Source organism: Dipodomys ordii, unplaced genomic scaffold (assembly GCF_000151885.1).
Source record: "Dipodomys ordii isolate 6190 unplaced genomic scaffold, Dord_2.0 Scaffold114, whole genome shotgun sequence".
Taxonomy (NCBI): domain Eukaryota; kingdom Metazoa; phylum Chordata; class Mammalia; order Rodentia; family Heteromyidae; genus Dipodomys; species Dipodomys ordii.
This window is the reverse complement of record NW_012267330.1, coordinates 4,134,148-4,149,292: the sequence shown is the minus strand read 5'-3', so window position 1 is coordinate 4,149,292 and position 15,145 is coordinate 4,134,148. Positions and strand designations below refer to the sequence as shown.

The window sequence follows — 15,145 nt, the reverse complement described above, 5'->3', positions numbered from 1 at the left end:
TGACCTATGACCTTGTATGGTATCATGGGGCGTGGGGATGAAGAGTGTTAGACACTGCTGCCACCACACATACCCCTATTCAGTGTGAACCTGTGACAGGGCCTTCCTCTACCCCTCTTTGGTCATCTCCACTCCATACTGAACCATCTCTGTCTCTACATTTCCAGCTGACCTGCCAGTCCACACATACACACACACACACACACACACACACACACACACACACACACACACACACACACACACACTGAGCACACACACTGGTGCCAGTACTATAGAGCTCAGTGCATTTCATTCTGGGAAATAATCATGTCAACCCAAAACTTCAGTGAGATTCAAGAATAGATAGATATTTGGACAGTGCTTTTTTCTTGGAATCAAAGGATCATCTCAACCCAAAATTTCAGTGAGATTCAAGAATAGATAGATATTTGGACAGTGCTTTTTTCTTGGAATCAAAGGATCATCTCAGATACCATCCCAAGAAACCGTGGTGTAGTTAATTAATGAGAGATGGAGGGGAGTGACAAATCTGTGTTTTTAAACTTCCCCAGGGTATTGTAACAGGTAGCCAAGAAGGGAAGTCACTGACCCTCTCACGTGAAGTTTCTGCTGTCAGTCTTCTCTTATCAACCTTAATAATGTCACCTTCTTCTACCTCAGGAGTGCATAATGCTTCTCCATTTGGGCAGAGGATGTCTGTAAACCATTCTGTTGTATTGTCTACTAGTATACATTAACTGTAGAGTGAGGGGTGTCACTGTGATATTTACACAAATGCATAATGATTCATGTTGCTCATGGTCAACCTCCTCTTTCTTTATAAAATAATTTATTGATTGATTTTTTATTATCTTTATGTATTGTACAACATGTCAGTTTATAACTGTAATGCATCCTAATCAGTTTCACCCCTTTCATCATTCTCCCTGAAATCTATCCAACCTCACCCATCTTTTCAAGTTTTCTGGTTCCACTTTACCTCTATACAATATTATTACTATATGTGCCGGCTATTTTTGTTTGTTTGCTTTGTCTCTCCGCTCCCATTGCATTAGATCTCACTCTTCCCACACTAATTCTATGTTAACTTTCTGGTATTCATTTTCTTAAACTATAAGTTAAATGTTCAAAGGAGTTGCACCATGGTAATCCACTCTTGTGTATACCATACTTCAGTTAGTTTGATTATGCATATATGAATATGGCCTCATATATGTTTTCACATATGTTTATATTTTAGAGCAAACTTCCACATGTGAGAGAAAACACGTGCCCTTTGTCTTTCTAAGCCTGACTTTACTTCCCTTCACTTTTCTCTGCAATTGACATAATGCTATTAATCTTTGTGGTAGATGAATAAAATTCATATATATATGTACATTTTCTTGATATATTTGTTCACTGTAAGGCATCTGAGCTATTTCAATACCTTAATGATGATGAATAGTGCAGCTGTGAACATGGTGGGTGTCTTATCCTGACTGACAGTCTTTTGACTTATACCTAGTAGTAGATCATAGGGTAGTTCTAGTTTTTGTTTTTTGAGGAATCACCATAGTGCCCTCCACAGTCATTGTACTAATTTACATTACCACCAAGAATGTGATAGATAGGACTCTCACCACTTACATCCTCACTAGCATTTGTTGTTAGTAAGAATGCTTACTGGAGTGAGATGGAATCTCAATGTTGCTTTGATTAGCATTTTCTTTATAGCCAGAGATGATAATTGTTTGTGTGTGTGTGTGTGTGTGTGTGTGTGTGTGTGTGTTAATTGAGCATTTTGTAAGAAGTCTCTATTTTGCTCCTTTTTTGAGTTATTTAATCTTTGGGGTTTAGTTTTTCTTAATCTCGTGGTTTATTTTGGTTATTAAACCCTTGTGAGATATATAGCTGACAAAGATCTCCCATTACCTAGGCTGTGTTTTTAGCTTAGTAACTATGTCCACTGTGCAGAATCTTAACGTAATCCCATTTGTCTATCCTCTCTCCTATTTGCCAAACCCCTGGAACTCTACTCAGGAAAATTCTGCCTGTGCTAATAATATTCTAAATTTTCCCATACTTCTTTCTGCAATAGTTACTCTATCTTATCTCACTCCCTTTCTTTTTTTAAAAGATTTTTTAAAATGGCTTTCATTACTTACAAACAAGTAGTTGTTCCCTGTCCCGGGAAACACTCTAAACATACCAATCAATATCATCCTAAAAAGTGCATTCTCAGTGTGTTGCAGAACTGAATATTAGTATATAGTTGATCTCTTCCCTGGCACCATTTGGTAACTTAGCGTCGCTGGACTTCTCTCCTTTGTTGCGGTTAGGAAGCTGGGTTGACATCAAAGCTTTGGGACTATGAGGAAAATCATTTCCATGAGGCCGCTGTCAGTTTTTCTGGTGGAAAATTATAGACAGGAGAGCAAAAATCTGCTAAGAACAATAGTGGCTGCATGTACCAGTCATGTAGTTACCCATCAGCTGAATGCCCAGTCATATGAGAGAAAGAGAGGTGAAGGCTAACACTGTATCCCAACTTGAAAACTCTGTAGGTAGTGAACAGCATGGCAAACGTGTTGATTTTGGTGTATTGTATACTTCAACCTCATTGAGAATATTTTTTTTTGTCGGTTGTGGGGCTTGAACTCTGGGCCTGAGCCCTGTCCCTGAGCTCTTCAGCTCAAGGCTATAGCATTCTACCACTTGAGCCACAGCATCACTTCCAGTTTTCTGGTGGTTTTATTGAAGATAAGAGTTTCATGGATTTTCCTGCCTGGGCTGGCTTTGAACTACAATCTGCAGATCTCAGCCTCCTTAGTACTTAGGATTATAGGCATGAGTCATCAGCTCCCAGCTACTGAGAATAAATTTTAAATGTATTCACCACAAAATAATAAATTTTACATGAGAAAGATGTTAATTTCATTCAGTTTTTCACATGCTATTCATAAACTATAGCATCACCATGTTCCCTATATATACATATACTTACAATCTACTCTTTACAAAAGAAACAAACAAACAAATAAAACCACCTACAGGTGAAGCAGGAGAGGGGCAGAATGCAATGGGAACACAAGTTTCCCTTCCATGTGGAACACAAAAGTGGGTGGAGTGGAGTCAGCTTCTATAGAGAAGTGCTACTCTGGGTAGATATCATTTGAGATATCACTCGGGGCCTGTGCCCTGTCCTGTAGACTCCTGACTTCTCTGAAATCTGTTTCTCCAACTCACCACTCTGTCCAGGACCGAAGCATAAGGGAAGGAACCCACCCCTCCCCACCTCTTGTGCTTGGCTAAGGTAGGGAGAAAGGTTTTTACAGGATTTGCTCTGTTCTTTTCTGCTTAATAAGAATATACCATGAAAAAACCTAGCTCATATTTTCTTAAGGAACATTGTGGAATGGAGAAATGCAAAATATATTTGACCTTCTAATTGCTATTTCACAATAACAATCCTAAAACCTGCAGAGGAAAAATCAGTTTAATAAGATGGAAGGCCTTGAAATTTTAGTCTCTTTCCTTTTCTTTGTCTTTTTATTCAAAGAGGTGATTCATTTATGAGAAACATTATTGAAAGGAAAAGGAGGAAGAGATATATTTAGAAAAAGATTTAAACACATAAAAAAGTGATAAAACTATAATATGGGATCTGTGGTACTTAAGAGTTATTAAATTTGAAAATTTGTGTGTACATGTAATTGTTACAGAAATAACTTTCTTGGAAAGTATGACAAAAATGATATCAGCACATAAAATTAAATAAGAAAGTACTGTTTCATAGCCTGAATCTAATCAGTGCCAACAACATATTAATTGTTCAAGTTCTTCAAAATCTCTAATGAATTTTCTACCTCAGAATTTCAGTCATATGGAAATGAACTTTGGGCTGTCTCATTAATAACAATGGGTTATTAAAAACAATGCATCTTTGGTGAGCTCCTGAGACTCCAAAGTTTACAGAACTGGTATGGCAGAACTGAAACATTTTTTCAAGTTTTTTTTTGTAAATTTTATTTCACTTAAGAATACTTTGGAAGACTGCTCCAATTGTCAGGAGAAACGGAGTTCTGGTCTGCTGTCAGTTTTGCATTCCCTTTAACTAGACTGTTTATGACACTCAGTAAGTTACTCGCCCCAGAGACTTAACCATCCAATATTCTCATTTCTACACAGGTCTGATCACTACAACTGCAAGGAAATTGGACAGAGAACAGCAGGCAGAACATTTTCTGGAGGTAAGTACATAAGAGGAACTGGTTTTCAATAGAACTGACTTCCACTAACTCCTGTCACCTTCGTCACAGACAAGGACTTGAATATATTTGAATGGGAGGGTTTTGATGGAGTACTGCTCTTGGGATGATTTGTTCAGAATTTGAAGACTTCTAGGCCTTCTTCTCATGGTGAGCAGAACAAGGATTATAGAGCAACTCAATCAGGCAGGTGTGTGGATTTCAGTCCTCATTATCCAAAATGTGAAAATTCCAAAGCAGAGTGGTCCCAATGAAGAGGATAAAGAACAGTAGTACGGCAGTCCATGTTATCTTCGTCTTGCAAGGAGTGTGTGCGGCTGCTCTCCTTATTTCTTCTCCCACCATAGAAGCGATGAAGAGAAGGTGCAGGTAGATTCACAGCCCAAAAGATGGCTTCTAAAACCATAGAACTTATTCCTATAATTCATTAAGACAGTAACAGCAGCAGTGTAAACTCTCCAATCATGCTTTCTAGAGATAGTGGAGAAACATGACAAGGGAGAAAACAGATAGGTCATAGTTCCATGGCACATCCTTTCCATGTTTACAGCATCTTTATTAGGAAGCTTGGAGTCTGGGTAGTCTGATGGCACTTTGGTTTAGGTGGCAAGTATGGCATGGAGTGGACAGCAGCGTTCAGAACAGCAGGCTTTGTGAAGGGTGCATAACACACTCGTGATTTCATAATGATGTCACATGTGTTGTCTGGAGTGGCAATGATGGGCAAGGAAGGCAAATACAGTCAAAATGTTTTGTGTGTTGTGAGAAGGTGGAAAATGGAGATTTGATAGAACTGGTTTAGGAAGAAGGAAGGGGAAAGGAGAGGATGACGCTGATCATGATACATAGTATATATAAATGGACATGTTTAAAAGGAAGCCCACTTTGTGATACTAAAAAGCAGCAATCCCTGGATTAGGTCCTTTGTCTCTGTGGCCTCCAGTAACAAGGCCACAGCACAGAGGAAAGAAGGAAAATGGTAAAGATTTATTGAGGAAAAGATAAGCATAGCTCCTCAGGGGTCCTGAGGAAGGGCACTACCTGCAGTGCATTGGGCAGAGATTAATAAGATGTCTCTAACAGAGCCTGACATGACTCTCAAGCTCATTGGCCGGTCTGTAGGACTTACTAGTCCTCAGACCCAAACAGAAAATTCACGCAGCCTCCATGAGCTCTCTATGAGTCCTTTAGCACCTCTGACTGGATGCCCATGCCAGCACACACCTCTGGGGTCAGTAAATGCACTGTTCCAGTACAAGTCTTCCAGGGGTAAGGGACCATGGCATGCCCAGGGGCGTTGGGCATGACCGTTCAAGGCTGTGGTGCTCTGATGTTTAGGAGCTTGCCTTTGGCAGTGTTCAAGGCCATACTCAGAGAGGCAAGGCTTCTGTGGGAAATGCTTTTGCCCTGATTGCTTAGCGAGGCTTTCACTTGTACAACTAGTTGAGATACTAATACATAAAAGAAAATGATTTTAATGCCTCAGAAACACTTGAGGAATGCATCTACCACACCTGACAAGCACACGTCTATCCTAAAATCTTAAGCAGAAGCCCATATAGTGCCTTCTATTAAATAGTAAATATTTGTAAAGAAAACTGGAGCAGAAACCTGCACCCTTGGTCTTGAATTACGGCCCTGGCATGATTCACTTACTGCTTTGGATGATGCTATTTAATTGTCCTGGGCCTCATTTCTTCAGCCATGAAATGTGCCAAGTAATTACTAATCAATACGCTTTAAAGGCACACGGTTAGGATCAAGCCTTATGTTTTGTATCAAAGTATTTCTTGAAATTTCTAAAGTATTACACATAGGAGAGGGTTATTATCCTTTTAAAATATTGGTATCATCTCATAAATATAAATTACTCTGGGCTGCCAAAATATAATTATAATAATTTGTTTCCTATTAATGGACCACAGTACCTACCTGGTCTAGAATTTGAGTATACTTGCCAGAATAATAGCACCTTATATTATCATTCTGTTGACTTTTCTTTTCAGAAGAGAGTGGGGGACACTTGGCGAGGCTATGTACTTGAATAGAGGAATCCATGACTTCCTGGCAGGAGGAGGGAACTTGTCATCTTAGCCTAGGAATGGGGCTGAGATCACCTGCTGCCTTGTGCTCACAAGGGGACTTGCCCAGGGTGTGTGATACAGAGACTGTTATAGGAGATAAAATTATGCAATTGTGTTTTCTAGATATTTTACTTTATTTCCCAAAAGAATCTTTAATAGTTCCACTTCGGGGCAGGGGGTGGGGGCCCTGGTTATGGGCTAGAACTCAGGGCCTGGGTTCTGTCCCTGGGCTCCTTTTCTTTTTTTTTATAGTTGGGAACCCATTAAACTTGAGGCTTTCTTTTTTTTTTCTGGGTCCAGTCATGGGGCCTGAACTCTGGGCCTGGGCACTGTCCCTCAGCTCTTCAGCTCAAGGCTAGTGCTCTACCACTTGAGCCACAGCGCCACTTCCGGCTTTTTTCTTTTTGCTTATGTGGTGCTGAGGAATTGAACCCAGGGCCTCATGCATGCAAGGCAAGTGCTTTACCACTGAGCCACCTTCCCAGCCCCCTGGGCTCCTTTTGTTCAAAACTAGTCTCTACCACTTGAGCCACAGCACCATTTCTGGTTTTTTCTATGATTAACTGGAGATGAGAGTCTCATGGACTTTCTTGCCTGGGCTACCTTCAAACCATGATCTCCAGATCTTAGCCTCCTGCGTAGCTAGGATAACAGGCATGAGCCTGCTTCTGGCAGTTACATATTCTTTACAGACATAAATACTGAGTCACCACTTGGTATTTAGTACTTGTAAAGTTGGAGATCTAGAACATAGTTTCTCAACACATGGTATAATCTCCATGGGAAAGCAAGGTATATTACTTAATAATTTTACAATGTTATTTCAAGATTAAAATATATGTGAAACATTCAGTCCAGGCTAGCATTAAGTAGGTGCTCAGGAAAGCATAGTATTGATTATCTAGGTCTTAATTATTATCATAAGGTGACTTAATACCTGAACTCTCATGAAGATTTTAGTTCAGTTCTACTCTCCAGATAGTTCAGTAGCCCTAGGCAACTGATATACTTCTTCTAGAAGTATACTGTTACTGTGTAGCAGTAGCAATCACTTTATTCAGCCTTGTGTATTAGGGACTTCCCTTATGCTGCGGAATATGTAGTGAGCTGGGGAGTTGAAGAGCCACAGGATGAATGAATAAACATTATAACTTCATACAGAAGTTGCAAGGCTGCTAAAAGGATGTGCCATGATACTTCCTGGAAGTGGTAGGTTATACAGTATTTCGTAGACTGAGTGGGAAGGCTTGTTTGAGGAGGTGACACTTGATGACAAGACCAATATTCTGTTCAAGTAACAGAGCCAAGGCCTGTGTGAAAGAGTATAAATGTGAAGGGCAGAAGGCAGGGACTGGTATGAAATCAACATGGAAAAACAAACAGAGAGCTGTGGTAATAGTAATGAATTTTCTCCTGAGTGCAACTGAAAACCATTAATGAGGTGACAAGATGTGATTGTCACTGTAATGCAATGTCAGGCTGGTGTGGAGGGGAGGGTGGCAAAGGGGTTGTGGGGGGTAACCAGCACCAAGGATAACCAGGAGATTGTGGAAAGCTTTCAAGGTTTCCTAGAGATCCAGAGGGTGGTCTGGAGAAGGGTCAAGGCAGTAAGTCAAGAACAGAATTGTCTAATGCAAATCATCATGAATCAGAAAAGCAGTCAAAACAAAGGAGGAGGCTGCAATGCTTGGTAAGAAATGTACGCATTATCCTGCCCATGTAATTGTAACCCCTCTGTACAGTATGTTCACAAATAAAATAAAATAAAATTTAAAAAAAAAGAAAAGCAGTCAGCTGGCTTTTCTGTTTTTCACAGTTGAGATCTTAAAGACTGAAGGTCATCTCAATGCTGCCAGTTTGCTCTCAAGTTTATCCCCCTGCCTTCCAACGACCAAGAGCCTCTAGCATTCAGCCTTCCCATTCACTACATCCCTTGCTGAGGCTTTCAAAAACCACCTGATTGCTAGTGTTGGCATGCTCTCTATGCCTGTTTCTATTTCTGACTCTCTCTCCCTCTCTCTCTCTTTCTCATCCTCCCTCCTCCCCTCCCCCCGACTCTCTCTGATTCCTTCTTTATTTCTTCATGGGTTTCTCTCACACACATAGACACATAGTTGCTGTCACTCTGCATTGTTCATTTCTTGGCCACATTCATTTTATTCTATATAATACTGCTGGGATAGTCTAAACAACGTCCCCTTCTTTGTTTCTGAAAGAACCATGGACAAGCTATTGCTTTTAGCCTATTAAAAATGAGTAAAACACTGTTATTGACAGTGTAAGATAAGGTTCTCTATAGTATACAAGTTTTGTAACTGCTCATGCATTTTGTGAGTTGTGAGGAACAAGCTATAATTAACTTCCTAGAAAGTAGAATCTTTAATTGCCAAGATAACTTTCTGCCTCTTATACCCATATTAACCTTCTGGCTCTCTTACCTTCCCTTGCCAATAAAATGAAGTTAATTCTTTTTAAAAGGACCTGTTTAAGAGCTGACTGGCAGGTATGCTTCTGTATACCTAAGCAGGAAAATACTGATGGTTTGTTGTAGGTAGCTACTGCTATGGTATAAGACCCTTTAATTGTATACTGCAGGCACTCTCTACATTGGTTTAAGATGATCTAGTGTTACTATTTATGAGGTATAAAGGTTTGTGAGAACATTTACCTTATATTTATAACTATCAGAGGAAGGTTGTAGTTCAGAATCCAAAAAACTTGATAAAGCAATGAGAGCAACTAGGAAGTATGGGAAAATTTATTTCTAAGTGCTAACTCTTGTCTGGCTTAGAAGTATTATGCAAAATTATTACCATTGGATGACCGTAAGTCAGAAAAAGCCATTTAATCCCTAACTTCCCTATCAACATATCCAACTCATTAGTAGAAATTTAGGGCAGCTAAGTTGACCTTGATCCTTGCATGGGGCAAGAGAATGCAGGCAAGATTCAAATATAGTAAACATGATAGGAAACTTTATTAGGAAAACAAATATGGCAGAGAAAGAGAGCACAGGGCATAGTTACACCACAAGAAGGCAGCATTTCAGCCTGTATCAGCCATCTTGTCAGGATCTTGCTATACAGAGCTTGGCCTTGAGTTAAATTGGAATCCTTGATGACTGCTTTCTGATTGATGGGTCTCCTTTCTCTTTTGTATACAGTTGTGGTACCAAAAATTTACTGTCCTGCTGGGTACTCATGGCTCACTCCCATAATCCTGGCTACTCGGAAGGATGAGATCTGAGGATTGTGGTTTGAAGCCAGCCCTGGGAAGGAAAGTCTATGAGACTCTCATCTGCAATTAAGTACCTAAAGCTAGAAGGGGGCTGTGGCTCAAGTTGGCAGAGTGCTAACATTTTAGTGATTATGACTTCAGCCCTGATTACTTTGTTATCAGAGGAGGGAATAAATGTGTTAACTCTTCCTTATTACAATCACATGTACAGATTGTTTACTTACCTGTGAGATAGTTAAGCTCTGCCCCTCTCTCCGCCCCGCCAAGTGGGCATGAAACTGATTCATCAATGTAGTGATTCCAGGTGGTGTGGGGAAACCTGGGTGTTAAAGACAAGCATGCCTGAGTTGGGTTTGCTCACAGGAACTTTTTTTCTTCCTGGTCCTAGACCTTGAACTGTGGACCTGAGTGATGTCCCTAAGCTTCTTTTGCTCAAGGTTAGTGTTCTACCACTTGACCTACAGCGCCATTTCTGGCTTTTTCTGTTATTAATTGGAGATAAGAAGCTCTTCGACTTTTCTGCTCAGCCTGGCTTCAAACCATGATCCTCAGATCTCAGCCTTCTAAGTAGATCACAGGTGTGAGCCACCAGCACCTGGCTCTCACAGAGCTTTTGAATAGGCTACTGAACCTAACTAGACACACTTTCCCTCACCTGGTAATCAGGGTAACAATTCTAACAATTCCTACTGTAGGCTTAGTATAGAATAGATTATATAGCCTGGTGCTCTAATTCTACCTACTGAGGAGGCTGGGATCTAAGGATCATAGCTTAAAGCCAGCCCAGACAGAAAGGTATGCAAAACTCTTAGCTCCAGTTAACCAATGAAAGGTCAGAAGTGGAGCTGTGGTTCAAGTGGTAGAGCGCCAGCTTTGAGGGGAAAAAAAGAAAAAAAAAACAAGCAAGAACTTGAAACCTTGAGTTCAATCTCCAGTATTTGAACAAAATAAAAAATAAAACAGATTATAAAACTACAGGGCTGTGGACAGCACAGACTGACACACTGGCTTTTATGATCATCAGGAAAATAGGATGCACTTAATAACTGAGTATTATGAATGAAACACTTTTCCCCAACTTTAAGTTGGGGAAGAAGGACGTCTCAACACCACAGAGAATATGGGTTTGAGACAAAAAGAAAGAACACATTGCCTTCATCTCGATGAGGTTTTCCAAGTTAAATTCACTTCAGTCCTCTCTTAGCTTACCTATAAAAAGGGAGTAGCTATGCTCAATGGGAAATGTACTCATTACCTTACTCATGTAACTGTAACCCCTCTGTACAGTATCTTTACAAGAAAAATATATTAAAAAATAAAAGGGGAGCAGCATTACCTCCATTGTATGTAAGCTACACAGAGAGCTGGAATACACAAAACACCAAACTGCTGTTTGCCAGCCCCTTCCCCCCGCCCCCCCCCCCGCTAACTCCTTTTTCTCCTGTCTTGAGGATCACAAGGTCATTTCCCTTTCATTTTCTGCATTGGCCCCAGTAGTCTGAATGACTTATAACTCTGTTCTTAAAAGATGCATCTACTTAAAAAAAGATCCTATAGTCCTGGCTTAATTATGTGTGAATCTTTTTGCTCACTGAAAGTATATCCTTTTGCCCCTTTTTTGATCTTAAAATGGTTCTCTGTTCAGGGCCGGATGGTTCTAATAAAAGTCTTTCAAAGGGAACAAGAGAGAGTATTTTATTTGCAAATCAGAAAGGATGACAAGGCCCAATGAGCAGCATGCAGGCCGTGAATGAGAAATGATGTTGCATATATGTGCGTCGTTTGAGAGTTCAGGGAAGGCAGAGAGATTTAATAGTGAAATATAAGCATCAAAACATATTACAGAGGAATACACTATACCTATAGGAAGGTATTTTATTTAGTGCCTAGCTTTTTACAACTCATGCATCATGCCCACATAAGATGCAATCATGGGCAGTTTTTGCTTCCTATTCAAAAAATCCCCATGAATGTTTTTGTTTTCTGAGGGGAAAAGTCTGCTCTTCAGTAAGTTTTCTATAATATTTCCTCTGGCCTGAGGATGCAGATTCATTTCTTTAGAGGATGTATATCTCATGCATGCTAAGGGTATGGATTTGAATTCATCTTCTCTGCCCATCAAGGAAGATGCCCATTAAGGCAGGAATATGTTCAAAGGAGACAGAGCAAGTTTATTTGAAAGGGAAAGGAAAGTAGCAAATGGAAAGTAGTAGGACTCTCCATTCCAGAAGAGCTCCAAAGAGGAGCCCAGTGGAATCAATCCTCTTCAATGTTGGTTTTTATAGTTTGAGACTCCTCCTATATCTCCTCTCCATTAGAGGCTTTGTACTAATTGCTTAATGACTTTAAAATGCTCTGCACTGGCTTTTTTCATTGGTGAAGCAAGCATGCAGAGCATTGTAAAGAGAAGTGGTTGAGTAGGAACCCAAGGCATGATGGGTACAAGAAGTGTTATGATGTTCCATTTGTGTGTTCTATATATGTCTGCCATGTGTTATATGTGCCATTTCTTATCCCTATCTACCCAACAAATCTTTCTTTCCATCACATACCTAGCAATTTCTTACCTCAGTAAGCATCTGCTTTTGAAATGCTGATAATTAATCCATTAGGTGGTCTGTATCTTAATAATTTATCTATAAGAGAAATGGCTACCTTAAAACTCTCTTCAGGCATCATGGCCCTCAAAAAAATGAAAACAAGAAAGGTTCATGTATGAACTTGCTGTATGTGGCAAGTATTCATAGCAGGAATAGAGCTGGTCTCTGCCATAAGACCCCCCTCCCCCAGGAGCATGCCAAGCACATGCAGACCCAGTGACTGCCCTGTGACATGCCTGTTGAACTCCTTCATTCTCTCTTCCTTACCAACCCTTTCTTGGACCTCTGTTGTCCATATTTTTATTGGATCCATCAGCTTCAACAAAGTGAATGGAAATCCACTGTGGTGTTATAGTGAAGTATCAAGTACCTAGCATCATGGGCCTCATGTTGGACCAGGCTCAAGGTTCTCTTACTGGTGTTACAATACTTTTTCAGGTAGCTGATTTTTCTTTGATGTTTACACCAAAGTTTAGAGCACTAAACTATGGATCACGTGATGAGTTAGTTTAGTTCCTGTATTTGTATCAAAGAGCTGGGTGTTTTATTCATCAAGAATGAAGTGCCATGTGAAGGGTAAACAAAGGAGGAGGATGCAATGCTTGGTAAGAAATGTACGCATTATCCTGCCCATGCAATTGTAACCCCTCTGTACAGTATGTTCACAAATAAAACATCTTGCAAGGCTATTTAAATGTATTAGACTTCAGCGAGGGTCATAGGTAACTACAATTACAGGACAGGAGAATAAAACTTGCATATAAATATGATGGTTCTCATGTCCAATGCTACAGATACCAAGGGAGAAAAACTTGCCAAAGCAAATAGTAATTATCAGAGTAAGTACATTCAGAACAGAGTGCAAGATGGCCATAGAGCACCATAACTAGTCAGAGCAGCATGTACACAGGTGGGTGGAGATGGGAACATAGTAGACGTGCCTGACACGGGCAAAGAGGCACAGGCAGTGGCAAGCATCAGAAAGAAAGAAAGGAAAAACAAAATGAAATCAGATTTACATGAAATTCTCCCCACATGAACTGTTACATGTTCATCTTAAATATTTGCAAGAGTCCCTGTTTTACAACAGTTGACAGAAAATAAATTATTTGCTTCCATCCTTTCCCAATGAAGTAATTCACGCTTTTGTAGAATGTGTGGAACATTCCCTGTCTTTTTTTTTTTGGTCGGTCTTAGGGCCTGGGCGCTGTCCCTGCGCTCTTCAGCTCAAGGCAAGCACTCCACTGCTTGAGCCACAGCACCACTTTCGGTTTTTTGGTGGTTTATTGGAGATAAGAGTCTCATAGACTTTCCTACCCGGGCTGGCTTTGAACCGCAATCCTCAGATCTCAGGCTCCTGAGTAGTTAGGATTACAGGTATGAGCCACCAGCGCCCGGCTTCCCTGTCTTTTCTTTACCTCACATCTTCTCAAAATGTGAAGAAAGAAGGAAAGGAAGAAGGGAATAGGAAGGAAGGAAAGAAGCCACTGGCTATGTCCTAAATAGTATGGTAGAATGAGGAATTGGTTAACCCTGTCTTCACAAGCTACCTCTACCCCATTCAGGGAAGAGAGGGGGCCTATGGTCGGGATGGTGCTGGTTTGGGGGCCTGAACTCAGGACCTGGTGCTGTCCCTTAGTTTTTCCCTCTACCATTTGAGTGACAGCTCCACTTCCAGCTTTTGGTGATTAATGGGAAAGAAGAATTTTACAGTCTTTCCTTCCCTTGTGTGGCCACGATTGAACCATGATTCTCAGCCTCCTGAGAAACTAGGCATGACCCATGGTCAGCTGGTGAGAGAGTCTTTGGAGGGTCCTTGGATTATTACAGTGTCATTGCATGGGTGGCGTGTCTGCTGCGCTCTGCTTGCAATAGTTCTTAATTTTTAACTTTGTCTCACTCGGCTTCCATTTATGCTCTTAGCTAATAGTCTGTAGGCAAACACTTGTAAGCACTAGAAAAACTGTCTGGAATCTGCCACATGTAGCCAGCCCTTAATTTTTCTTATTGTGAGAGGTTGCATTTGTTTTGTTTCTCCTTAAATCTGAACACTAATTAGTAGAACAACAGGAGATGAGATCTGTTCACTTAGTCCTGGAAAGGTACTTCTATTCTGTGGTGTAGCCTGGAAATGGAAATGAGCTGGTTTTGCCTGCCCTGCTCACAGAACTGGCAGGCCGATAATTGCTCCAGGCAGGTCACAGCTTGCTGAGCTGTACACACAGGCTGTGGGGAGCTAAGGCTCTGCTTTGTTTTCACTTCTGAATGGTTTCCCAATGTGCTGCTATGTGGCTGCTTCCTTCCAGTCCTCCAGGCAAGCAGCTGTAATATCCCCAGGCATTGGTTGAGATTCTGGGGTGAGCAGAAGGAGAGGAGACTTGTTACCCCAAAGGTCTTGCATAAATGGCTCATCCTTGTTAGACAAGAGACTCAAATTTCACTCGTGATTTTAAACAATCATAATAGCTCCCACCCCTCAATCATACATCCCGGGAACCCGATTGGCTTTTCCCACCATAGTGCAATCATGGTAAACCGAGCCTTAACCCTCTGCTTCCATGGAACCTCTTCCCTCTCTGTCTCCTTTTGGGTGGCTTTTCTAGTTTATTTTTTGTGGCTTACTCTCCAAGCCAGACTGATTTCACTCAGGCTCCTCAGAAGCCATCGAAGCCCATGCCTAGCACAGTTGTGTGTGATCTGGCTGAGCACTTCAAATTTGTCTGTGGAGTCAGGGGACGACGTGGCAGTGGGTTTAGAACATGACATTCAACTCAAGAAATTCTATTATTAATTAGAAAAAGCTACTACTCTGGCCCACTTCCTGCCTGCCTTTGTTCAGGAACTTTGAAGTGACTTGCTCTTGGCTTAGCAGAGGCTACCAACCCTACTTATTTTGTGGCAGGACTGCTTTGGTGAAATGTGAGATAGTTGTTCAGGTAAAGATGTACAACACCCAGAAAAAATAAATCAG

The 15,145-nt window shown here is 40.8% G+C and overlaps 1 protein-coding gene across 1 annotated transcript in view; it reads left to right on the top strand.

Moving 5' to 3' along the window:
* Nucleotides 1-15,145, top strand: part of Fat3 (FAT atypical cadherin 3) — a 526,046-nt gene that overhangs the window by 330,433 nt on the left and 180,468 nt on the right. The window contains exon 3 of the mRNA XM_013028825.1: nucleotides 4,174-4,235. Coding sequence (XP_012884279.1) covers nucleotides 4,174-4,235 — 62 coding nt within the window. The remainder of the gene's footprint in view (nucleotides 1-4,173; nucleotides 4,236-15,145) is intronic.